Source organism: Arvicanthis niloticus, chromosome 28 (genome assembly GCF_011762505.2).
Source record: "Arvicanthis niloticus isolate mArvNil1 chromosome 28, mArvNil1.pat.X, whole genome shotgun sequence".
Taxonomy (NCBI): Eukaryota; Metazoa; Chordata; class Mammalia; order Rodentia; family Muridae; genus Arvicanthis; species Arvicanthis niloticus.
The window spans coordinates 15,971,145-15,997,800 of NC_133436.1; the positions used below are offsets into that span (position 1 = coordinate 15,971,145).

Sequence of the window (26,656 nt, forward strand, 5' to 3'; positions counted from 1 at the left end):
TCTTAAACGAGGGTGCTAGGCCTGCTAGCTGGTCAGCTAGTAACGATCACCTGGTAAAGGCCAATCTGACTTTGATACCCAGGATCTCAGGAAAGAGCTGACTCCTGCAAGCTGTACCAGACTTCCAACGAGCCTAGAAGATGCTTTCAAAATTCTCATGTGGTACCTCACTGCGTTGTTCTTCCTATAGTGCTCTCTCTCTCTCTCAAAAGTAAATAAATAAATAAATAAATTGTAGTATGTCTCAAGCAATAATATTCAAGAATAACTCCAGCAGTCCACACGCCAAAGCCATAAAGCAACACTTTTAAATTAGGAACTAAGTGATAGCAAAATGAAGCACATCTGGGCTGTCAACATTTGTGAGACAGCACACGGTGAGACCATCTGCCAGCTAGAGAGGTGACAATATACATGGTACAGGAGAATGATCCTGGGTTCAAAATGGGCTGTACCTGAACTTAGATATTCCAAAATTATTCTTAAGAAACATGCAAGAATTCAAATTTTTTTCCAGCTGTCAAGGCAGCATCAGTATTTTCACCCCATAATAATGAGATTGTGCCTTATAAGGGCTTTGATTGATAATGAAATTGGCTACCAAAAACCTCCGTTTAGATTAGAGGTCTTATTAGAAATGAGAGAGGTGGTAGGGAAAGTAGGTGGAGAGATTTACGCTGGAAAGGTTATAATATGACAGATCTATAAGAATATAGATCAATGGTCATTTTTGATAGGAACATGAGCTTGTTTTGACTTTATAATAAAGATCAAACTTCTGGTATCAATCTTCTTAGAATATAAATTCTTCTGATCCCTATCTTTTGTCCAGACTATGTGCACAGAAGATATCAGTGCCAACTTATTAAAACAAATGTTAAAATTGCGAATATGACCTGAAAGCCCTCACTTTTGTTGAACAAGAAACGATAAGAAACACATAGGAAATAAACACACTCAGTATGGTGGCCAGCACATGGTGTGAGTTTGCTGTGGATTTTTAAAGCTTTTGAAATATGCTTTCTGCTTGCTCTGTAACAACTTTACAGCCCATAAAACATGGATTGGTTTGTAGTTAAAATGCACTTGACCCAAAAAGCTTGATCCAACTTGAGTGTGGCAAAGATCCAAGAAGTGGCCATGCATTCAGACATGCTTGCTGCATAGCACACTTGCCAACGTTCAGAACTGCTGGTATGAAAATCTAGAATGTGATAGACTGGGGAGGTGGCGCAGTGGGTAGAAACAGTAGCTGTGTCAGCATGAGGATCTGAGTTAGAATCTCTGAACCCACATAAAGCTTGACACAGTAGTGTGTGTCCATAATACTGAAGGTCCTAGAGCAAGATGGAAGGTAGAGATAGAAGGATCTCTGCAAGCTTGCAGGCTGCCTAGCCTGGCCTGTGTAGACACACACACACACACACACACACACACAAACCACACATGTACCACATACTCAGAGATTCATGCACATACACATGCACATATTAAAACACACACAGGCACACACATTCATACACACACATATACTTAAACACACACATAGACACACATATATTCACACATATACACATACCACACACATGCACATTCACACTTATACACACACACAGTGACACACACACACCACACATACATAGTCATATACATATTCATGCACATATCCAATTCACACACATACTTAAACACACACACAGACACACATATTCACACACATACACACTCAAACACACACCACACACATTCATACTCATTCACACTCATACACATTCACACACACACATTCATACAACTCAAACACACAGAGGTACACACACATATACATACTCAAACACATATACCACACACACACACACACACACACACACACACACACTCCTATACTTACAAACTGTAGATGCAGTCAGATTTCTTTCAGTGACATCAACCATTAATTGTGACCCTGATATTGATCCCACTGTAGGGAATGGCTACTCTCTTGAGAAATCAGGGTCCTTTAAGGTCCCAAAGGTCCAACAAGGCTATGATTTAGGGTCAACATAAGTTGGATATGTGTAATACCAAAGGCCAGGACATCTGGAAAGTTCTAGGTCAAACAATTGACTTCTATAGATGAGACAGGGTGATTTCCAGGGTTAGTCCCCACTTCCTAACTAGGCAAGTATCTTTCTTTTTTTTTTTTTTTTACCTTTCAATTTTTTAAAAAAATTTTTTTTCTTATTTTATTTTATTTACATTTAAGATGCCATCCACTTTCCCCATTTCCCCTCCCTAGAAAACCCCTGTCCCATGCCCCCCCTTTCCTTTTTGCTTTTATACAATTTTTTTAAAATGTTAATCAAAGGATTTATAAGTTTGGTAATGCTCAATCGGAAGCGTAACCCAATACCCAACCTAGATATAAAAACTATCTTTGACTGGTGGAGACCTGTGAACATCTGCCTCCATGCCCCCTCTCTCTTTCTCTCTCTCATCACCTAGCTTCTCGGCAAGTATCTTTCTTCTCCTTGGTCCTGAAACCAGTCTTTCACATAGCCATAGGACACCCATCACTATGTTAACAGGATGAATGAATACCACAGAGAGAACCATTTCTTTCTCTCCATTTCCTTTCTCTATTGACTGTCACTCAGAGAGACCAAGGGAGATAAAGTTGGTTCTGGAGTCTGGTTGTGCTGCAATGGATGGGAACACCTTTGAGATCTTTCCAAAGGTGGGAAAAATTGGAAGGTGACGATGAAGTTAACAGATATCTGCTTCTGGGTCACTCTTAAACAGACACATGAGTGGGTCCTGGTCTAGCGATGCTCCTAAACCAGACACCACTGAAGCCCCTGGGACCAGCCTACTCTGTGATCTCTAGTTAAATACCTTATACAACAGAGTCCTGCAGATATTTGTAGTATTCAGCCAAACTTAACTTGGCTAAATATCTTCCAAAGCTACCAAAGACAGAAAGCAGACATTTAAAATCAGGGCAAATCATAGCATGTGATTTGAGGCCATACTTGTTAATGATGAGCGTCTTTTCTGTTGGCTCAGGGCTTAGAAGGTAATTATAGTTTTCTCATTTAAGGCAACATGCCTCGTAACAACTGTCTCGGCTCGCTCTCACCTCCTTCGAAACCATCAATGATCTCTATTGCCCGGACTCTTCTCTCTAATGTAAATCTCCAATGATTAATAGTTAGAAAACTGCTGCTTGACATGGCCACTAGCTCTAGGGCCCAGTGAGCACTGGAGATGGGCTGGTCCAGAATTGAGGTGAACAGAACATATGGATTACATGCTGGATTTAAAAGTCACTATGAAACAAAATTATTCAATTCTTCATTAATGATTTTATGTTGATTATCTGTTGAAACGGTATTTTAGAATAGTTAGACGCTTTTTAATAGATTATTAAAACTTTGCCAGTATTGTTTTTCCTTTGTCAGTGTTACTAACTAGCAAGTTTTAAATCCTATGGATAGCCTACGTATATTTTTATCAAGTGAAGCTGATGCTGAAATCATCTAGATAACTACATTAATCTATAAGATTTAGGGGCTGGAGAGGAAGCTCAGTGGTTAAAAGTATGTACTGCTCTTGCACACATTGGATAGCTCCACATTGGATAACTCACAACACCTGTAACTATGAGGTTTGTTTGCTGTGTATTGTAATACTAAGTGTGGGCCCCCAAGATCTGGTTGTCCCAGAGAGGAGAGAGTTCAAACATAGACGCAGGTGATGCTATGTGACCTTGCTCCCAAGTTATTTCTAATTGCTAAATAAAGATGCTGACAGCCAATAGTTGGGTAGGAGAGACACAAGGTTTGAGAGTTCCTGGGCTTATGGGGGAGTAGAGAGGGGGTAAGTCACCATGGGTTAGGTAAGTCAAGAAAACATGACTCCGAGGTCTGACCAATTGGAGTTAAGAGCAGCCCCGATGAAACACAGTAAATAATAACTCAGGGTTATCAATAGGAAAAATATTTTGATAGCGTAGAGGGTAGATATCTGTCCAGCTCTTGTTCTGCTTAAGCCTGATTGTAAATAATAGAAGTTGTGTGTCTTTTATCCACAAAGATCAAAGATGAGGTAGAAACCCTGCATCAGATTAAACATTTCTACAGCATGTAACTTCAGCTCCAGGGGATCTGATTCCTTCTTCTGGACACTGAAGGCATACATGTGCATATAACCTCACACAGACATGCATACACATAACTTAAAATTATAATGATTAAAAGATTTAAATTTATCTGCTTATCCGTTTTTGTTCAAATAACAGTGAACAGAATGATGTATGAAACCTTCTCTTTATTACTATATTCATGCATTGTTAGGATTAAATAAGGAGGATATGTGTGTTTGCTCTGGTTCAATGTCCTTTTAGTTGTCTAGATCATTGGTTCCATCCCCTGATAGTGAGATAGTTGGATCAGATCGCCTTCCCAGGTCCCATACATCCTCCCCAATGTAACTCCATCCCTGAAGTAACCAGAAGGTCACTAGCTGACGCCCACATTGTCCATTCCTACCTGCAGTCAGGCACAAGTACCAACTCCATGCTAGCAATGTCCTATGTGGTACTGATGCCAGGTTTTAGCCAGGAAAGTTTATCACTGACTTTGCCATGAGAAAATGAAACAAGCCACCAACCCCTATTTTTAATTTCAATGGAAAAATAACCAGTTCCAGTTTCACTTTGAACAGTGGTTTTCTGTTGGCATGAGTTACCTAGACACACGCTAGCCTCATTTGTATGGAACACACTTCCGTCTCCAAACATCTCTGCTGTTTGGAAGGAGGCACAAAGCAAAATAACATTTTCTTAAAGGAAGAGGAGGAAGAATGGAATTCCAAGGGATTGACAATAGCACTTGGCAAATAAATCCCTCCTCAAAGTACATTAAACACTTTCTTCATGAAAAAAGGAGGAAGGGAAATTGAAATACCTAACAATAGGGTCAGAGTAAAGAAACCCTTTGGACGGCACAGTGTAAAATGATTACATGTCAGGTCCTCTGGTAGAAGAATGTAGAAGAAGCTGTATATTCAAAATACATGGCTGAGGAAAGAGGAATGGTTTAATAAATGTGAACAATGGGACCTGGAATTTAAATTTTAGATACCAATTTACTGTCACAAAAAGGAAATAGTGTAAAATACTAACACGACTTTTCCCAAGTAGAAATGGATCATTTTCTTTGGCTGTTTATCCAAAAATATCTCTTTTCTTCAATAACCTTTCAAATAGCTATCACAATCTGCCCAAATTATTTAAGGAAATTAAAACCACAGCCCCCATCTGTATCAAGTATATAAACATTTTAAATGAAAACAATTTGATTTTCATATATAAATATATGATAAAGTTAAATCTATACACATTAAAAATGTCGACATCATAAAGTTGAGAAAATTAGTAGGACACTATAAAGTTAATTCCAGTAGGTAATAACATTGAATACAAGCCCAGCTGCCTCTCCATCCCAGTCATTTCTTTTAATAAAAGTTTTTCCTACCAATTGAACACTCAAACACAAACTGCATTTTTATAGTCCACTTTGGTTACCATGCACCTCAGGCTGAGCTGCATCACTGTAACTGCAAAACGTAGAGTCTGCAAGCATTCATTTTGCCCCTTCGAGCTCGGCTCGCCAGAACCTCAATAAGAAAGGATATTAAAGCATGGAACATTCAATGTGAGCTTGGAAGTTTCTCCTCGGAGCCGAGAACATGAACTCTCCAGTTATTTCAAACTAACTTTAAGGAGAGATCAAAGCCAAACTAAACCCCCCAAAGCAAAAACAATTTAATACAGACTCCAGTTCAAATGCAAGGGAGTGGGATAAAGATAAAGAAGCTGGATGAATTCCATTGTCAGAAAACTTCAGGGCATACGTGCCGTGCCGTTTGCACCGGGACGTGTGCTGCATACGCTGAGCTTCTGTCCTTTACTGTGTTGTAAAGAAATTCCCCCCTGTGAGGGTTTCTCTCGTTTCTGTGGCTGCTGCTGCTTCAGCTGCCCAGAGAGGGAAGGAACTGATGTCAGTTCCCTGCAAACACCTCCACCAGCACCTACCTGCTCTCCACCAAGGCTGAACATATCTGTCTTCAGCTGGTGCAGTGGCCGAGCTGAGTGCCCAGTCAGGTAAGACAAGAAGCCCTTACTAGTCTGTGCAGCCTCTTGCTCCGAAATATTGTATGAGTCAGCTTTTATCTTTCAAACCCAACACACAAAGGCTTTACAAAAAAAAAAAAAAAAAAAAACCTGATTCGCAACTTTGTGGCTGCCTCCCCCGCCCCCCCCCCCCCCCATGCATAGATCACAGACTTCAGCATCCCAGAGAGCCTTAAATGAAACATGACATCATTCAATTGAGAAATAGTACAATAGACACCCACTGTGGGTTAGTCGAAAACCGAACATTTCTCTGAGAGACACCCGACAGCTCTCATTCTTTTGTGCACATGAAATGCAGCCCCCAGCCTGAAAGCCCTTTGGCTTTTACCTTCTGGCTCTGGCTACGGGTCCTCCAAGAGCTTCATATTAAAATGAGCTGGAGCTCTGGCGGTCTGATATTTTCAAGTTCACTTCCTGATTTACAAGCTTGTTTGAAAGTGAATCATGCAACTTTAACAGAGCTTTTAAAGGGGTGTTCAAGGCTGACGAGGGTCCAGTTCAGGGTGCCCTGGGTAACCTTAGTCTGCCACTTAACACCCTGCACATCTCAAGTCAGCAGAGTTAAACTGGAATACATTTGCACTAGACTTTAAACAAGAGTTTTAAAAGTTCTGCTTGTAGGCAAATGCCTAAAATCAAAATGTGCAGGGTTTTGTTTTGTTTTAGAAAAACAGTTACATTCTACTATATGTATAAATGCTAAGTAATAAATACAGAATAATTTAATTCACACATTTCAGTAAATTGGACTTATTTGTGATTTTAAATTTCCCTAAGGCCACTTGTCTTTAAAAGTGTCACATCTCTGTCTCTCTCTTCTCTCTTGCTTTTTCTCTCTCTCTCTCTCCTCTCTCTCTCTCTCTCTCTCTCTCTCTCTCTCTCTCTCTCTCTCTCACACACACACACACACTCGTACGCACACACACCACACACACATATAATAATGTGAAATAAAATGCCATGTCTATCCTGAGATAGAGTTCCACTGCCAGTTTATATTTATATATTTATACCCAGGACTGGATCTTAATCATCTTACACTTCATGATCTGACACCATCAGAATATTTTCAGTGCACCTTCCACTGAAAGCCTTCAGCTGCGGTTATGAAAAAGCAGCATTCACAGATCATGTTTTAATACAGCAATTTCTATCATGCCTATTAGGTGATTTGGAGCTAACAACATAATAGGATAATTTGTGTTAATGCCTGTTTCCTTTGAATGGGTCTATGCGCACACGGGCTTCTCCACGCACCGATTCAGATGGCAATGCACGTTTGGAAGACACGGTGGTCATGAAGCCAGGATACTAGGAGACCTGGTGAGAGGAAGCCCCCTCCCCTGACTCCCAGCCTATGGAAACAGCCTTACTTTGCCTTTTTGACCACCATAGTGGTCTCTTTGTCCTCATCAGTGTTGGGGAACCCACACCAGAGCCCAGATATATCCTCCTTTCCACTTCGCCAAATCCCTTCCATCTTACAAGTAAGCTCCCATCTAAGTCTCCATAGCCACCCTTACTGTGCTTCCTCCTGGTCAAACAGCTACTTATTATACTCAGAGGAACCTTTGTATAGTCTCCTGTTTAATTACTTTCTGTCTTCTCTTCCATCTCTGGACAGTCACAACTGAGGGAGGTAGGCAATCTTCCCATACCGTAGATTCTAAACTCCTGGACAGATGCAAATATACAGAGGTGTTGGTTGGCTCAGACACAGTCTGTGTGTAGACTCAGGTATCGAATTAATGACTTCCATCTTCCAATAAAATGTTTCTGCTCTTGGACCTTCCCCTTCCCCAAACACATTGCTATTATTAATATTCGAGCTGCTGTATGAGTTACAAGAAAACATTACAGCCTAGCTGATTTGTGTGTACCCAATGGGCAGTTTGCTACATTCACCTGCTGGACAAGTGATGGCCCTGCAGGACAGATCTGAAGTGAAAGTACAGTCCAGGCCACTCCAATGGGACAGTTATAAGCTAGGTTATCAACAACTCCTGTTTTCTGAAGATCATCTGCTCGAACAAAGACCTCTCATATAAATAGCTTGCAAGTCACTGAAACCAACTATTCGCAACCTACGAATGACAGAAGGTTAAAGTATTTTGAATCTGAGTTTTTAAATTATATTTTTTCCTTCAGACCAGCCCCCCAGCTCCCACACTTTGTGTCTTTCTATTTATCCCAATACCACAATTTTTGCAAAATTAAATTAACAAATTCATAGCATACAGGGCCAATGGATGGCTAAGATCGGAGAGGACAAGAAGGGAGAGGAAAAAAGTCACATCTTAAAGTTGGAGAGCCAGAGGCCTTTCACCTCTCACCTTCCACCTTTTGGTCCCATTTTCTTACAGCCCAGCTGTGCTCCATTCAAACAAAGGCTTTGCATTCCAGCCCCCAGCTCTGAGTTCACAGAACAGTTGACACAACCGGTAACAGCTCTTGGAAGGAAATTGCTATCTTGCCACCGCCTTCTGTGCACACAGCAAGAAAAGAAGATACCCTGTTGTCCTTGCCAACTCTTGCTGCTCAATTGGCTTTTGAACATTACCACCAATTGAAGAGGTAGGTTTTGCTTAGCAGACTTTCTCTCCAAACACAGTGAGATTAGTCACACTATTAGATACACATGTATCATCCTTAGTGGATAAAGATAACATTGCTGCAAAGTCACTCTTTTGAATCCTCTTCTGGCGCTGGTACCACCAAGAGGAGAGGACTTTTCCACATTGTCATTTGGACTGAGGGATGGAGACCCCGAGGGGCATCACACAACATGGACATATCTAGAGAAGCTAGAACACAAGTTAGCAAGAAAAGAAAACTCCAGCCAGCAGGTGGTCTGAAAGTCAGCAGGTTGAGAAAGCCCTCCACCAGTAAAAATACAAAACCCTTCCTAGAGTTTGCCACAGCTTGGAATCCATCCCACCACACGCTGATTATTCCTTGCCTGAATGTTCAGAATTAATGGGGTTTCAGAAATTTTTGGATTTTGAAATATTCGTATATACAGGCTTTATCTTGGGCACGGACACGGTGTTTTCATTTTTGTAGCATATACACCTATGTACCTAGATTTAAATTAGTTCTAGACAACACCTGTCATACTTTGGTGCAGAAGATGAAGTTTTTGTGATCTGTAATTTTTCATTTGTGAAAAGATGAAGTTTTTGTGATCTGTAATTTTTCATTTGAGAAGTGTTTTGAGATCTGTGGGCTTCTTCTGATTTCTCAGTATTTCAGAGTCAGGTTTTCAGAGTAGGATGTATAACCTATGTTAGAAAACTGAGTTTTAAGCTAGGGAGATGGCTCTGTTAGTAAAGTCTTTGCCTTGCAAGAATGAGAACTGGGTTCAGTCCCTAGAGGGGATGACACACACACAATCTCAGGGGCAATGAGCTGGGAGGAGATGGGTGTATCCCTGCGCCTCACTGATTAGCTACTGTAGCCTACTTGGGCTCTGTTTCTCAAGTTTTAGGCCAATAAAAACCTTTATGTCAAGCAAAAGGTGGAAGGTGCCTGGAAAATGACATGAAGAGGGGTCCTCTGGTACCCACACGTGTATGAACTCATCCAGGCGCACATGTGTGTATACGTGCGCATGCACACGCACATGCACACTGAAAGAATACCTCAAGTCTTTCTTGGCATAGGTAAAAGCTATGAGCAAAAACTGTAGCTTCCTCTGGGAAAGGGTCATGGGGTCATTGCTCCGATGCCAAGAATTAGCCTGCCCATTCTACTAAGAACTACCCTGGGATGTTAGCAATGAGACTGTAGTGGTTTTGTCTAGGTTTTGAGATAACGAGAGGAGATGTGCATGCAGTATAGCCACCAGGACTTCAAGGCTGGCCCCACTGAAACACAGCAAATTCCGAAGCCAGCTAACAGTGCCAAGAAGCTGGACAAGAGATGCCCCAGAGATGGCAGAAAAAGGAAAAGGGGTACTCGAGAGAGGAGTTAGCCTCAAATTAGACAGGGTCAGAAAACTTTATAAAGTTGCATCATGGTTTCAGATGAAGGAGCTGGAAATCGCAAAAGACGTTTAAAAGCATAGGCCATAGTTTCTATGTAAAGCATAGCAGGCGAATGCTGGAGAGGCTTGCAGGGAAGAACCTTCTTTGGTTTTAAATACTACCATTATCTACCGTTTTCTAAGACAACCAACAAAACCAACTCTTTTCGGATGCGCAGGCTTTCACAACGCATTCCCAATTTGTGTTTAGTCTATTAGAAGTTTTTCTTTGGCACAGAGGCAAAGAAGATAATTTTACACTTTCGGAATACATTGTAGAAAAAAAAATGTGACAAACACGAAAGTCAATGGCACATCCCAAACAGCCCACGTCTGCTTAGGAGTCCCTTTGAAGGATACATGAAGGTTCTCCTGAGGGTGACTGATAGTGAGCTAATTCCCTGTGCATTGCAGATACTCTGCCTACATTCTAAGCCCAAAGAACGTTCCCAGCTACAAATCTGCCTTATGGTGGTTACACGGGTGTTTGAGCACAGAGTTGATCAAACAAAGGGTGTCCTGGCAGTTTTTTTTTTTTTTTTTTCCAAAGGGCTATTTGTAAAGGGAAATGATTTCAAAGGGATCTGTCTTTGTTTCTACCTATTTAGAAAGTGTTTACTCACTTTCTCTCTCCTCCAGCCGAGCAAGATGCCCAAAGGAAAGAAGGCCGAGGGGAAGAAGGTGGCCCTGGCCCCTTGGCGTAGTCAAGAAACAGGAGGCCAAAAAGGTGGTCAGTCCTTTGTTTGAGAAAAGGCCCAAGAACTTCGGCATTGGGCAGGACATCCAGCCCCAAAGAGATTTAACACGATTTGTCAACTGGTCCCGATACATCAGGCTGCGGCGGCAAAGAGCCATCCTCTATAATCGGCTCAAAGTGCCTCCTGTCGTTAACCAGTTCACCCAGGCTGTGGACAGGCAAACACTCAGCTGCTTAAGCTTGCCCACAAGTACAGGCCAGAGACAAAGCAAGAGAAGAAGCAAAGGCTACTGGCCCGTGCTGAGAAGAAAGCCGCTGGCAAAGGGGACGTCCCAACTAAGAGACCATCTGTCCTCCGAGCAGGAGTCAATACAGTCACCACCTTGATGGAGAACAAAAAGGCTCAGCTTGCGGTGATTGCCCATGGTGTAGACCCCATTGAGCTGGTGGTTTTCCTGCCTGCTCTGTGTTGAAAGATGGGGGTGCCCCACTGCATCGTCAAGGGAAAGGCCAGGCTGGGGCGCCTAGTCCACAGGAAGACATGCACCATTGTTGCCTTCACACAGGTTAACTCAGAAGACAAGGGTGCTCTGGCTAAGCTGGTGGAAGCTATTAGGACCAATTATAATGATAGATATAATGAGATCCGCCGCCACTGGGGAGGCAACGTCCTGGGTCCTAAGTCTGTGGCTTGCATTGCCAAGCTGGAAAAGGCGAAGGCTAAAGAACTCGCCACTAAACTGGGTTTAAAAAATGTACACTGAGTTTTCTGTACATAAATATAATTACAAAATTATCTTCCATCTTAAAAAAATGTATTTACTCGCAGTAGAAGATACGGTGGTTTAAGGTGGATGTAAATCATCTGCCTATTAAAGAAATGTGAGTCTTTTCCCATTTGCACTGGAGAACTAAATCCACTGAGAGAAACGGAACCATAGACACTAGTTACTCACATCAATCAACATAAAAGCCTAGCTCCTCCTCCAAACTCCCTGCTGCACCATCTTTAAGGACACCTCTGGAGGACTCACTGTAATACCAGCACTTGGGAAGCAGAGGCAGGTGGATGCCTGTGAGTACCAGGTCAGCCTGGTCTACAGAGCAAATTCCAGTATTGCCTTGGCTACACAGAGAAACCGTGTCTCAAAAAACAAAACAAAACAAAAAACAACCCCCCCCCAAAACAACAAACAAACAAACAAACAAACAAAAAAACCAAAACAGAGCAGACATTTGAGCAAACAGATCCATAGCACCGGCCTCTTTTCAAACATTGGTTTTCACAGCCCACCCTCCGATCTGACTTAGGATTTAGTTTCTCTCTTGTATTCCTACCGTGATCAGCCATGCAGAGAATGTGGTGGTCAATTTGCTTCCAGACTCTCAAACCTTGCTTTGCTGCAGGTGTCGCGGCTGGTTGATGTCTCTGGGCTAAAGTCGAGCCTTAGCTCTACCCTGTACTCTTCTTTTGTTAGGACATTGGCCTTTCTTCTCCAGAGCATTGAAATCAAGTTTTAAGTTATTTCTGAACCGAGCAGTGTTCAGATAGCAAGCAAGCAACTGTTACAAGTAGCTTCTTGCTTCCAATCACCTATCAGTCCCATCTTTAAGGACACCTCGGGAGGACTCGCTGTGCAAAGCACAATGGGAGAATTATCCCTGGAGAATGCAGTTGGCTTTTAGACACATCCCTCCCCATCCACCCCCGGGAGATAACACACATCAAATCTGTTCATAGCCAGAGGCATTCCACACAATCTATCCTTCTGCAAACACGGACACAATGTACTTGAACTTGAGCAGGGGCTTGGGTGTGCAGCTGAAATCCCACGTTTATCTTTCCAAAATGCAAATTAAAAAAGGATTCATACCGTTTCAGCGGAGCCACCATTTTCATGCCTCAGCAGAAGAGGCAACCTCTGTATGCTAGCTTTCCCCCTCCTTGCCAACACAACTCCCTAGGTGCACTAGGGTGAGAGGAAGACTCTGTGGTCAGCTGTTTCCAGCCGTTGCATAACCCCATTGAGAGGAGTTTTAGAGACAGTTATCAAAACAGCAGAGGTGAGGGTATAAGCTTGCAGGGAGACACAAGCAAGCTGTTTAGAACAAACTTAAGTCAGTGCAGGATCTCACTCAGGCCCTTTGTCCCAAGTATCACCTCTAGGCATCTTGGGGGTGGGGTGGGGTGCGGTTGGAGACCTGCAGCCTAAAACTATAATCGACATAGGGTGCTGTAGTTTGATGAACAACCTACGAGCAAATGAATTTATCTCAGGGCACACTATCTAATTTCTAGGACAGGAGAGCGATGGTTGGAGCATATGTTCCTTTGATCTTGACCGTGAAAACAATCCCACTCAGGCAAAATGTGTACCTGGCCAGAAACCAGCACATCCCCCAGAAAAGCAGCATTTCTTCCTGAGGGAGTATAGATAGCGTCATGCTTTGTGTGAGATTTTGTTTTAAACTAAAGAAGGGCAATGAGGACCACAGATTGGAGCATGTGAATCAGAATTGCCATGTGTTACCATGGTGAAGGCAGAGTAGTGTACATAGCAACAGCTTGAGGACCCCTTCTCTCGGCTTTAACAGCCTCTCCCCTCACTGGCCTTCACTTAGAGACAGCCACTAAGCCCCAGGTTTTACACTGGAGGCTGCTCCTGGACACAAATTTCCCCTTCTTGAAAGCTCTTGACAAGCAGGATGGGACAAGCCTCAAATCCAATAATGACAAGTGTAGTAAGCGGCAGAGAGCCGGCTGTGTGCCATGCTGCAGATAGAAGCGATCCTAACTGTATGCATTTGCCCTGTTTTTCTCTCTCCCATGTTCTCAAGTGTCCTTCAAGCAATATTGAGAGAGAGAGAGAGAGAGAGAGAGAGAGAGAGAGAGAGAGAGAGAGAGAGAGAGAGGTTGATTTACTCTGGACAGTAAAATCCAGTTCTTTTAGGCTGCCTTCCTGCATGTTTCCCATTGCAACCTCACAGAGTAAAAGTGGGCTGGGCTCATCTTTCATCTTATACTTAATGACTTGGGATCCAAGCTGAGAGAGTTGAACCTGCTGAAAGTTTCAGGGAGCCCCAGTGCTTGCCTGATCTCAGTTCCCACAGGGGCGCATGAAGTAACTTGTTTACACTAACAGAACAAAGGAAGGGGGAGAGAGAGCTCTCTGTTCCAAGACAGGTCAGTCTTAATTAAGTCCCCAAACAAGTGTAGCCAAATTTACTGTGGTTTGTCTTAAACAAAACCCCATCAAATCCTTTGCAAATATAAGAAGAGAAAAAGAAGGGGAAGGGAGACCGAATCTAAACGTTAGCCTTTGGTGAGGTGGTGGAAGCAGCCAACTCTTTTATTACTTCCTTGGATATTATCTTTACATTTTTTTTTTGTTGTTGTTAATGAATATGGTTTGGGGCATGACAATAATACAAAAGGGACAAAATAAATTCACATGACAGCAATCCTTATGTGCTGAAAACAGTTGCATCCCACCCCCAGCTTTCCAGGACCCTATTCTGTCCCTAGGAATAGATACCTGTGTCCTTCCCTTCTGGCTACTTGGAAGCAAGAAGACAGGGGAATAGGGGCATATCCTCTGCCTGTTTGTGGATCTAGAGTCTGATGCTCAAGTGTGACTGCATCTGAGCAGGTCCTCTCTGGGGCTCCCTTTACCTGATGCTGTCCTCTGGAGTCCCAGTCAGAGAGAGGCAAAGGCATCCTGCTGTAGCATTTCTGGCCAGGTTCCCTTAGCCACACCTACTTCTTTAAGAAGGAAGTCCCCCATTCAACCCTTCCGTGAGCCAGGGGTGTGAGTCCAGTGTCTTGCAGTTGCTGGGTTAACATACTGGTTCTGGAATCTTTGGTCTGAGAGGCCAAAGGTAGTCTGCATTCACGGGCTTCTTCAGATTATCGTCCTTGGGTTTTTACTCTGGGGTCTAATGCCAAATGGTAGTGTTTCTAACTTAGGATTTGCTTGAGTCTAGTTGATGAAATAAATGCTTAATTATCACAAATGTATTTCATGTTTGCGACCTACTGACATGTCTACTCACTAGTACTTAAGTTGTTATCATGGGCTGAGTATTATCGCAGGCACTAAAGGCATAGGCAAGAATAAAGCAGTAAGAATCTTACCTTCCTGGAGCTTACGTTCTAGCAGAACATAGACAGATAAACAGACAGACAGACAGACAGACAGACAGACAGACAAACTAAATCCTTTGATTACGTTCTATCAGTATGAGAAAAGTACTGTTGAGGTATTTTAACATAATTCTTCATTGGGTTTGGATGGCCACTTACACCTCACCGTGAAGGTCTAGTTTAATGCTTCAATCTTGCTATGTACCAGCTACTCAGTCCCTGTTCAGATTGCCTGCCCACTTGGAGAACATTCTAAGTTGGTGGTTTTCTTTTCTTTTCTTTTCTTTTCTTTTCTTTTCTTTTCTTTTCTTTTTTTTCTTTTCTTCCTTCCTTCCTTCCTTCCTTCCTTCCTTCCTTCCTTCCTCCCTCCCTCCCTCCCTCCCTCCCTCTCTCTCTCTCTCTCTCTCTCTCTCTCTCTCTCTCTCTCTCTTTCTTTCATACTGAAAAACTGTGTGTGAGTGTGTGTGTGGAGACACACAGTGCCGGTGTATTCATAGAGATCAGATAAAAACCTTTGGGAGAGAATTCTTTCTCTCTACCTTCTTGGTACCAGGGCTTAACCTCATCCTCTAAGGCTCGGTAGCAAGTACCTTTACCTGCAAAGCCATTCAGGCCCTTTTGTGTATGTTTGTGTACAACTGTGTGTGTGTGCACGCGCACACATGCACACATGTCCACATGTACACGTGAGCATACTGAGTTCAGAGGTGAGTTTTGAGTGTCTTCCTCTATTGACATCCACCTTATTTTTTGAATTGGGGTCTCTTTACTCAACCTGGAGCTCATTGATTCAGCAAGATCAGCTGGCAAGAAAATTCTCTGGATGTTTTTGTCTCCACCTTCCCAGTGTTAGGATTATAACTGTTATGTACTGGCTTTTTGCCATCCACACTCAGATCTTTACGCTTGTTCTTTATTGACTAAGCTATCTTCCCAGTTATGGTATTTATTCTCATCTTGGGCTGCTGCTCACCATGACAGGAAAACACAAAAGCAATCCTGTTTCCCCTACTAGAGAGTCACTCTCAGGGTTCTATGCATATTTACTTCTCCATAGAAATATTTACTAACTATCCTGGAGGCAGGGTTTCATAGTAAGGAGCAAGAAGGATACTTGCACCTTTTGGCTTTGGGGAGCCTCAGGAGAATACATCTCTGCATTCCTCACTGGCCACCTTCTCCTCATGCCTCAGGACTCTGGTTTCCTATTGCTTCCAACTATAGGATTTTAGAATCGCCTCAGTCCTCAGGCCAACTGACTACTGCAAAATACTGAAGATACCACCGTTAAAGCCCGTCTAGGTAATTAATACTCTATCCTCTGCTGACCTAGAGTCTGGCCAGGGAGCTACACTCAGGACTGTCATCTGAGCAGGTGACCTCATGAGAAGTGCATCTGGTGCAAGAGGCACAGGGGTCACAGAAGCAGCAGGGAGAAGGGGCGGAGCTTGCTGGTAGCAATCTGGAGGGACTTTCCAGAGGAAGAAAAGTGTGAACTGGCACCTGAAATCTGAGAAGAAGCAGGAAAGAGAAACCAGGTAGGGAGAAAAGACCCATCTGTCAAGGATGCTTCACTTCCTGTAAACACAAAGTGTTCATACTGATGGTGATCACCCAATCTGTTTTTTTTTCCTTTGTGTGTAAGTAAATAAGACACAGTTACACAGCATAATTACAAGCAATGCCTACTCTAACAGTTTCTCTTTTAGAAACTGTCCTCCCCTGTCCCCATGTGTGTGCTCACACACGTGCGTGGGTACGTGCTTGTGTATGTGTGCTTGTGTGTATGTATGTGTGTGTGTTCTTTATTCTAAACACTGGGCAGAGCTGCATAGATAATAACTATGACTGTTATTGTATGGCCACTTGGATGGGGTCTTTTCATAAATATAAACCACACCTCAAATTTTTCAGCACTTTCAGAGTAAAATGAACATCAGCCATCTAACAGAAGGAGTCACAAAGGAATGTGCTGATAGATGAGAAGCTGGTGGATCTACTTTGTCTGTCTTGAAGCTTCTAGGGGCCAGATAAAGTGACCATGTGTATCCAGTTAGCCAACTGTGCTATCGATCCTGAAGCCAGAGACAATTTACCCAGTTGTTAATTTGGCTTTGAACAGAACACTGACTTAAGGGTCTAAACAAATTCGTCATAGCCAAGTGTGAGCCTCGGTGAATTAAGCCACGTAAAGAGGGGTCAAGCTTCCCTGTTACTTCTAGTTATCACCTTACTGATTTAGTAATACAAAACATCCTCAGAGCTGAACTTATTTTGTACAATCAACATTATCATTTATTGCCCATGAACAGAGGTGTGGAAAGAAGCCAAGATCAGGGGTTGGGATGAGGACTGCTTCCTACAGAGACTGCTCCTAAGGAGATTAGCTAAACCGGCCTCCTTGTTCAAGTGTATGTAATGACCCTGCTTCCTTTTTTGATCTGTATGCAATAACTCCGCCTCCTTGTTCAGCCATACGAAGCAACCCTGCCTCCCTGTTCTACTGCACATAATAAACATGACGAATTTGCAGTGGGACTTTGGCGTCCACTACACCGAGTTTTCATGGCCTCGCCTCTCCAGTCTGGTCTAGCCTCGGAACTGTGCTGGACACAGCTCGAAATCCAGAACTGATGCTCTCAGAAGATAAGAGTGTGGTTGATTCAAAGACCTTCAGGGAGTCCGTACCAGGGAGTCGGTACTCCCTGCCCATTAGTCAGGATAGTCAGAACAAAGTCACTGTGGTAAGGTGTCTTGTATGAGTGAGCCTGGAAACTCTGTAGCTATTGCTGCTTTAGAGCTGGTTTTGCAGCTCGTTCACTGACTGGTTTACCAAGGGCTAAGATGTCCCCTGGAATGAGAATTCTGTCAATACCTAAAGGTGGTATTCCAGTTTTGATTTGAGGTGTGTATAATTGATTCTACGTGGGAGTCTGGGTCTGGTGAGGCTGCCAGGGAGTTTGCCCGGTAACAGTTAAAGAGCCTGAGACCATCAGGGAGAAGGGGGCAGCACTGTAGAGAATTTGACAGGCATAGGACGAGAGGGGTAATTTGATTTTGTTGCTCTTCTGAAAAGTAAGCCAAGATCCACTGGTCATAAATGCCAGAACTGGCACATCATATTCCTGTCTCACTGGTCTCTGGTCCCTCTGAAAAACAATAGACAGAAGTAGAGACTTAGAAATGGAGATTTTGATCCCGTCAAAACAAACAGGGTTGCACAACTGGGCATTGGGGCAAGGAAAAAGGAGGCCTGAGAGGCCTAGAAGAACATTTGCCAGTCTGGTCTCCAGTCACTTCAGAGGGTGGCTGGAGGCACCAGTCCATCATCTGCGTTTTTTTTCCTAGAAAGGAGAAAAGTCCTGTCCTGTCCCCCATACCCGTGTTTATATCTTTCTGAACTCTGAAGATAAAAATCCCAATACACTGAGGCCTCCGAGGGGATTCTCAGACATAGGGCCCTCTCTGATATGTGATATCTTCCCTCAGGAGCTGGGGGTGAGGGGTGGGGAGAGGAGGGGGATAGAAAAGCAAACCCGACCACTTTCCCCTAATGCTGGTGTGAAGGAAAAAAAAAAAAAAAAAAGCAGAGATCTAAGGGCTTGCTTCTTTGGGCTTTCATGGATCAAACCAGTCTGAACCTCAAACTATTTATGGTGCATGCATGCATTTTCTCTCCCCAATCCGGAGGCTTATAAAGAGTCCACGGGGCTCCAGGTCATCTCCTCCGGGGAGCCTCAGTACCTCCTTCCTACACAGTAAGGGAAAAGTAGAATAATTGGTAGCCCTACTCAGGAGTACAGGCTGTTGCCTGGCCTTCTGCAAACGCTCCCTCTTCAGATGCCGAGGGGAAACCCAGTGGTCAAGAAAAAGTTACAGGCTGGTGAGTTCTTTATATTGTCCACATGGATAAATATCACTGTGATTTTATTTCCTCTAAAGATGAGCTAAACCACGTATAATCTGTGAAAATGTGCCCTCCAATGATGTACCTTCAAAATGGACCTTGCATTCCATTCTATTGTAGACATTTCGATTTTAACCTATTTAGACATTTTATTACGTCAGTTATTGGAAATGGTACTGTGGACCAAAAGCTTGATGAATGCAATTGCCAATGGCAGACATACACACACACACACACACACAGACACACAGACACACAGACACACAGACACACAGACACACACAGACACACAGACACACAGACACACAGACACACACACACTCCCACCAGCCTTTCTTCCAGGTATAATCTAACCCTCAATGGACTGAATCATTGCTGCCAAAGCCCTAACATCCAAGGAAGTAATTAGAATTAAATGGCGGGGGCCCTATTCTGACAAGACTGCTATTTCCACAAGAAGTTAGCTGGCTCAGTGGGTAAAGTGATTCCCTTGTGAGCCCAAAGACCAGAGTTGGAGCCTCGGAACCTTGTGAAAAGGCTAGGAGTTGTTACTCAGGCATAATCAATTCCAGCACAGAAGGCAGAGACAGGCAGATCCCAGAGGACTGTTGGCCTGCCAGTCTAGCCTACTTGCAAATTCCAGGCCACTGAGAGATCTCCCCTCAAGGTGGGTGGAGGAAGTCAGATCACCTTGTAACTGGAGTTACAGATGGTTGTGAGCCACCTGGTGGGTGCTGGGAATTGAATCTGGGTCCTCTGCAAGAGCAAGAGATAATCTTAACTGCTGCCGAGCCAATTCTCCAAGCCCTTAATATGTATTACAATGTGTCAGAAAAGCATGTGGAACAAGGCTGTAAAGGATGTCTTTTCCATCTACAAAGTTTCAGAATGTTTTAGGGAAAGGCACCGCTGTGGCCAGCTGATTATGAGTGCTTCCTGAGTTCTCAGCCTCTGCTCCGTGTGCTGTAGGCTAACGCCTCACCACCTTCCTTAGGCATGGGGAGTGTTGCTTTTAATTAACAAGAGCTCAGTGCATAGCAGCTTTAGGTGATTAATATACCCTGACTACAGTTCTCCCTCCCCCAACTCCATCCAGATCCTCTCCACCTCCCATTATCCAAATCCACTTTTGTTTTTGCTCCCTTTCATTAAAAAACACACAGAATATACTAAGAGAAGAAGGAGAAGAAGGAGGAGGAGGGAAGAGGAGGAGGAGGAGGGAGGAGGAGGAGGAGGAAAGGGAGAGGAGAAGAAGAAGAAGAAGAAGAAGAAGAAGAAGAAGAAGAAGAAGAAGAAGGCGGTAGAAGGGGAAGGAGAAGGGGAAGAAGAAGGGGAAGGTGAAGAGGAAGAAGTGATAAAAATAAACTGGAATACTACAAAACAAAAACAAATAGCCAAAAAAAAAAAAAAAAAAAAAAAAAAAAAGGCACAAGAAACACAGCACAGAGGCACGAACACTGGCAAACACAGATATCTCATAAAAACACAAAATCAAAAATCACAATATATAAGCAAAGACCTGCAGAGCAAGAAAAAGAGAAAAAAAAAAACAAAAGAACTTGAACAAAGGCAGTGGGATTTTAGAGTTTGTCTTGTCAGTTACTATGTGACACTGCTGGGTATGTAATTTGCATCACAGATGGGTAGATTTTGAGAGCTTGGGGCCTGAACTGTAGGGCTGTGGGAGAGGGAATGTCTTAGAATGAACTTCCTCCTCCTCCTCCTTATGGTTTATCTTATATAAATATTAATGCTCTGTGGGGATACCTGCATACCAGAAGAGGGCATCAGATCCTACTATAGATGGTTGTGAGCCAACATGTAATTGCTGGGAATTGAACTCAGGACCTCTCGAAGAGCAGACAGTGCTCTTAACCACTGAGCCATCTCTCCAGCCCTAGAATGAACCTTCTCACTATCAACATTTCATTTTATAAAGGAAACTGAAGTCTGACCAAAAGATCATCTTGGGTCATCTGGTCCCCAGTTTTAACCCTGAGCTGGCATCAGACTCTCCTGCAACTCTTGGCTGACTGAAAGTCTCTCTCCAGGGCCTGCAATTCCAGGGGACTGGGCTGGGGACTCCAGAACTGCTAACAAATGTCCAGAAGGCTGATGTGTCTGTAGTCCTATGAGGGCACTTTGAGACTCAACTTAGTCAGTGGGATCATTCAGATAGATGGTGGATGGCAGCTATGCTGATGGGAGGGAGACAGCTAAGCAGAAAGCACCTTTAAGAACCAGCTTATTTCAGTGTAGGTACCTGTCCCGTGGGTGAGATGCATGGGATGCCTTCTGGTTTGCTATTCCATGATCCACTCTAACACTGGCCCTTCACAAGACCCTCTGGATCTTCCCCAGTTCCCGGCCCACATGAGACAATAAAAACCTGCTCACTGTCAAGGATAAATATTATTCTCACTGTGAGCTATTTATCAAAACTTGTGATCTAAAATTTGGCTCTATCAATGCCAAACATAAGAGTTAGCACAGCTAGCAGGGGCCGTGGAGAGATGCCAGTATCCATCCCCAGAAGGGGATGGAAATTAGACAGTTTCAAAGTTTTCATTTATTTACATTATAAATCAAAAGAATTTTTGTTTTTTTTTTGCTTATTTGGTTAGCTGTGACGACCCACTGCCTTCATTAAGATTCTTAATAAAATATTCAAAAACAGGAATATTTTAATTATTAATATATACTTTTAATATTATTAATACTTTTAATTTTTAAATACCAAGTATTTGATATTAATAGCTACCGTTTAATTAATGTATACTTTAATTATTGTTTAGGCATGCCACGTTTAACCTTTTTTAGTTTTCGGTGGCCTTAAGGAATATTCTGAGGTTTCAGTGACTTATTGAGCATATGTGCTGAGCTGGTACATATGACGTGCTGACCATATGTCACCAGGTGACTTATGTCACCAGGGCTGGGGTATTTTCATGGGAGACTGGAAGGAACCAAATGGTATGAATCAAGTTGGGTAGAGAAACATCGTAACCTCAAACCTCTCCTTCCGTGGGGGTGAAGGGATTTAGATACAGCAGCATCCTAAAATACCTACATTTACCAGGTTGTTACCCATTGTACAGAAGCCTCCTGGGACTGAAGACATGCCAGTCATTTTGCATTGACTTTCAGCACCTTTTCTTGAATATCTGCCAGGCACCAAAGTCCCTCAGGTTCTAGACAATAGTTTTTGATTAGTATCTTTTATTTTTAAATAAGCATAAATCAGGGTACCCTTCCTATCCCTATGTGAATGTACAAGAATCTCCTACACCCCATACTAAGTTTCTCCAAGCATGAGAGCGTACAGAGCTGACGTATGATGGCAGACATAGGTAACACTCCAGTTCATAGGGCACAACCATGTTCTACCGGCTTGGCCACCAGTTGCGCCTTGCTTGTGAGTAATGACAAGGACATGTAATGGGGAAATGGCAGCATTACCACCTTCTTATCTGATTTTGCTTTGAACTGTACCATTGTACCAGCTATAGGAAAACGATTGCCCAAATACACTTACTTTTGGGGAGGGGTGGAGGGAGAGACTGATCTTGATAATAATAACCAAATCTTAATCAAGTAAGTTTGTTTTCAAGACACCTCTAAAAACAAGGGTGATTAGTGAAATCATTTCACGTCTTCAAGGAACTGAACCCAAGATTTGACACACAGATTGGAATTTCACCTACTTCCACCCTCAATCATACACAATTGTCAGGGAAGAACAAATTAAGGGGCTTTAGAATTTTGCATATTGTCTGACATCTAATGGCATTTACAGGTGCTTGCATGTTATTACACTGCACCAAGGAATCTTTAGCAATTACTATTACTGTATTTACATACATATTTTCTTAACTAATTTGCCAAAATTACATAAGACACGCTTCCTGGAGTGTACTCTGCACATGCAAGTGCACATGTGCACACTCATGTGTGTGTGCGCGTGTGTGCGCACGTGTATGTATATGTGCTCTTGTGTGGGTGTGTTTGTGAATCTGTGTGTGTATATATGAGAACAATAAAACTAGATAATTTAATGATTTGGAATATGTAAGATTTTACTGTGTGCCTTATTTTCATAATATAAGTCAACTTAAAGAGTTAAATCATTAATATGCTAACGATCTTTTAATGAACATCACTGACATAATATGATCCAAGTTGATAGCTTTGATGAGAAGGTCACTCATATTGAGCTCCAATTTCTCTAAGATCTCAAAAAAAGAATCTATATAAAAATTTGACTGTGAAACAGAATGATTAGAAACAATTTATAGATTAAAAAGGGGATATAATAACAAAATTTCAATTCCTGAAACAGAATTCGTTTTGATGCCTTATCAAGGTTTAGCCTTTACTTACAACATTATATTAAAGAGAAAAGAAAACCAGAAGAACAAATGCCTCAAGTGTTCACAAGAAGCAGAGCCTAAGAGTCTATTATAAAAAGATCTAGGATTACACGCCTAAGCAGACACTAAGCAGATCAAAAATGTGGGGACATTTTTGATCCTTCTTATAAGAAAGCTGCCCTGGTATTAGAAAACAAAACATGGCCCCGTTCCTTTACACTCTAGGGGACTGTCTGCATCCTCTCCCTCCAGTGATGCTGGCCAGGGTAAACACATGTCTCAATAGGTGGAGAAGCCAACCTCCTCTCCAGCTGTACACAGAGCTGACAACCCTGCTGGGGACCTTTGGATTCCCAATGACCAAGTACAACTTTTATGAAAGGACACCCCATCCCAGGGCCAGCTGCAGGCAAGAGTCTGAAATAGAAATTTGTCCTGAGCTATCGTGTTCCCCGCACCCCAAACCCCAGGGGCTACTCACAGCATAACCCATTTGAGTGTCCTCTGACCTACCCCTACTCTCTGTCCCCACTCATATTTCTCTCCTTAAAAGGTCAAATGTTTATGCTGGGCCACCCCACAAAGATTCCCAGGAAACTGAGAAAGCTACAATAACCCACCAACAGCTAAAGAACAGGATAGCAGCTATCCCATGTCCAAGTTCAGCAAACTTTCAACTGCCTACAGAAGACCAAGCTAGTCTATGGACATTAAGAATTGAAATTTTACTGCTAGATTCATTTTTGGTTTTTAGGGTCAGAAGCTTACAAATTATCTGTCCTGATTTGTACTCTTTTAAGAGAAAATACTACTATTACTTGAGGAGAGAATAGGGGCAAGTGTATGAACACATGGACCTCATGCGGATGTCAGAGGACAACAGCTTTGTGGGGTTCCTTGCTCTTTCTACCTTAGGTGGATTCCAGAGATTGCGCTCCAGTTGGTAACTTGTACGGTAAGTGCCTTTATGCACTGGGCTTTCTCTCTGGCCCATGATCTCTATGTGTCAGAATCAAATAATCACATGTATTCTATTTTAGTGCTTGGAGAAATTTGAAAGCGTTAAAAAATATTCACATATTTAAAAAAAAGTACTTCTCACAGGGACATGCTTGCAACCTTTTCAACCGTCCTCTAGCCAAAGGCAGCATCTTCTCGCCTTCCACCATTTATATATGTATGAATTAATGTAACTTCATATATATGTGTGTATGTATATATGTGTATGTATACATGTATATGCATATATGTGTGTATGTATAATATACATGTATATGCATATATGTGTGTATGTATAGTATACATGTATATGCATATAGGTGTGTATGTATAGTATATATGTATATGCATATATGTGTGTGTATAATATGCATGTATATGCATATATGTGTATATATAGTATACATGCATATATATGCATATGTATATAGCATTTTAGACATATAAAATATATATATTTAGACATAGAAAATATATAAATATTTAAAACAACCAATATAATTAAAACCAAGAAAGTTTTTATTGGCTATAGCATAAGTTTTCATACTTTCTTGGTGTTACAATGAAGACTCCTATTGAATGCATAGTATGTAAATAATCCCTCCATAAACCTCCTTTTGGTCTCAGAGGACTCAGCTTCATTCATATGGAGAAACCCTAGGGCATTTCCCTCTTCACAAATGGTTTCTTTTATGTCTTGACCTGAGGCATTTGCAAAACTCTGCTCATGACCCCATTTACTCAACCCTCAACTTCTGAGAAGCAACCAGTGTATGTGACACGGAGAGGTTCTTGTTCAGACACACAGCAACAAAGCCAGGTTAACGGGGCTGAGGAAAAGGCCACCATTGTACCCAGTGCCACCAACCTCCTAAGGCAGAAAATGTGGGCACATTCACAAGAGTGCAATTAGGTGTTAGGGTTTGTGGCATCATTAACAAGTGTCTCAATAGCATCCCATGGCTTCGAATTAAAAATGGAGGATTCTATTCCAGAGCTGGCAGCCTGCCCCTGCTCCCAGCACTTAGGGTTTTGGGGACAGAGACAATGATGCCAGCCAGGAACACTCACTCCACTCCTTCCCGTTCATGGCATTAGTATCTGATCCTTGATGCCACTAAAACCTTCTGCTAGACATCTTAGGACTTTCCACATAAGCTGTCAAAGAAGTAGTTTAAAGAACATACAGACTTTAAGCGTCTTCACAGAAGGGAGGCGTGTTCTAGTACACCGTGACCAGAGTGCTCCCTCATCGCCAGCCTCATGTGCAGCCCAGACACCGGACGCTGTTTTAGGCTGACAGGAGCTTTTTGTCCTCACAGCAGAACTGACACAGAAAAGGACCCCTGCTAACTTGCTGTGAAGACAATTAAGGATAATGACAAATCTACATTTTAAGGCTATGATTCTAAATTTGTATTATGTTCAAAATTATGTTCCCTTCTTTCCTAGAAAAGAAACATACTTAGTCTCTGTATAAGGATCTATGCACAACATTTCCTCTATTTGAGGCGGGCAGATTTTATTCTGATAAAATTGCAACGACTAGGTCTTTCTATCTTCATGATAGAAACTTTAGTTTCAGACCTCTGAAAAATGATAGTAAAGAACATTTGGGACCCAGGGTTGTGTGGGCACCAATGCAAGCAGCTGATACACAGAGGCTCGCTCCATCCTCAGAAAAAAGTCTTCATTGTGAAGATGAGCAATTCAAAGCTCAGCACACTATGTAACAAGTCTGAGGTTACACAGTCTTGAGCAGAGGATCCAGGATATCGCCCAGATCTGCCTCCTCTAGTGTGAATATTCTAACTCGTCTTCCTATATTTGAAGGCATCAGGGAAGCCAGACCAACACTTTCTCCACGAGGAAGAAACACCTTTAGCCCTGGGGACTCCTAGTCTGAAGGACTAAGATAGATCTCCAATACATTTTCAATGTATTCTACATCCTTATCTGAAATTAGAACCAACACTTGGTCATTTGGTATTTGAAATCTTTTCAGAAGTTTCCGGAACCATCAAATATGGAAAAGTAGGTTTGGAAAAGCAAAATGTAAGGTCCAGAGGTATAGACCACTGAATAATCACTTTGTAAAGACCATGGAAATCAAGGCTGATTGTCCCGTAACACAGATACTGTTCTTTGGAACAGAAGCGTTTCACTGAATGTGAGCCGCAGGGTGGTAGACTTAAAACCCAACAACTAAAACTACCATGGTTCACATAAAAACAAGAGCACAACAGGACTCCGCAGTGGAGACCAACAGGCCTGTGCATTGTCCCAATTCTATTAAAAGCCATTGTCCAGGGATAATAAAATACCCATGGCCTTAGA

General features: G+C 42.5%; 1 protein-coding gene and 1 pseudogene across 7 annotated transcripts in view; one reads left to right on the forward strand and one right to left on the reverse strand.

The window, feature by feature from the left end:
* The window catches only part of Plekhg1 (pleckstrin homology and RhoGEF domain containing G1), a 216,321-nt gene that overhangs the window by 88,410 nt on the left and 101,255 nt on the right, over positions 1–26,656 (reverse strand). For 2 of the 7 annotated variants that reach the window (XM_076926789.1, XM_076926788.1), the window contains exon 1: positions 6,077–6,189. The exons of 4 other annotated variants lie outside the window; for them this stretch is intronic. Coding sequence is in view for 1 of the 3 variants with exons in the window: in XM_076926783.1 (XP_076782898.1) it covers positions 12,238–12,250 (13 nt within the window). In the remaining 2 variants the exon portion in view is untranslated. Of the gene's footprint in view, positions 1–6,076; positions 6,190–12,237; positions 12,472–26,656 lie in introns of those variants that run through there. One more of the 7 variants, XM_076926783.1, reaches the window with a different exon arrangement.
* On the forward strand, positions 10,851–11,663 carry LOC143439915 (large ribosomal subunit protein eL8 pseudogene; annotated as a pseudogene).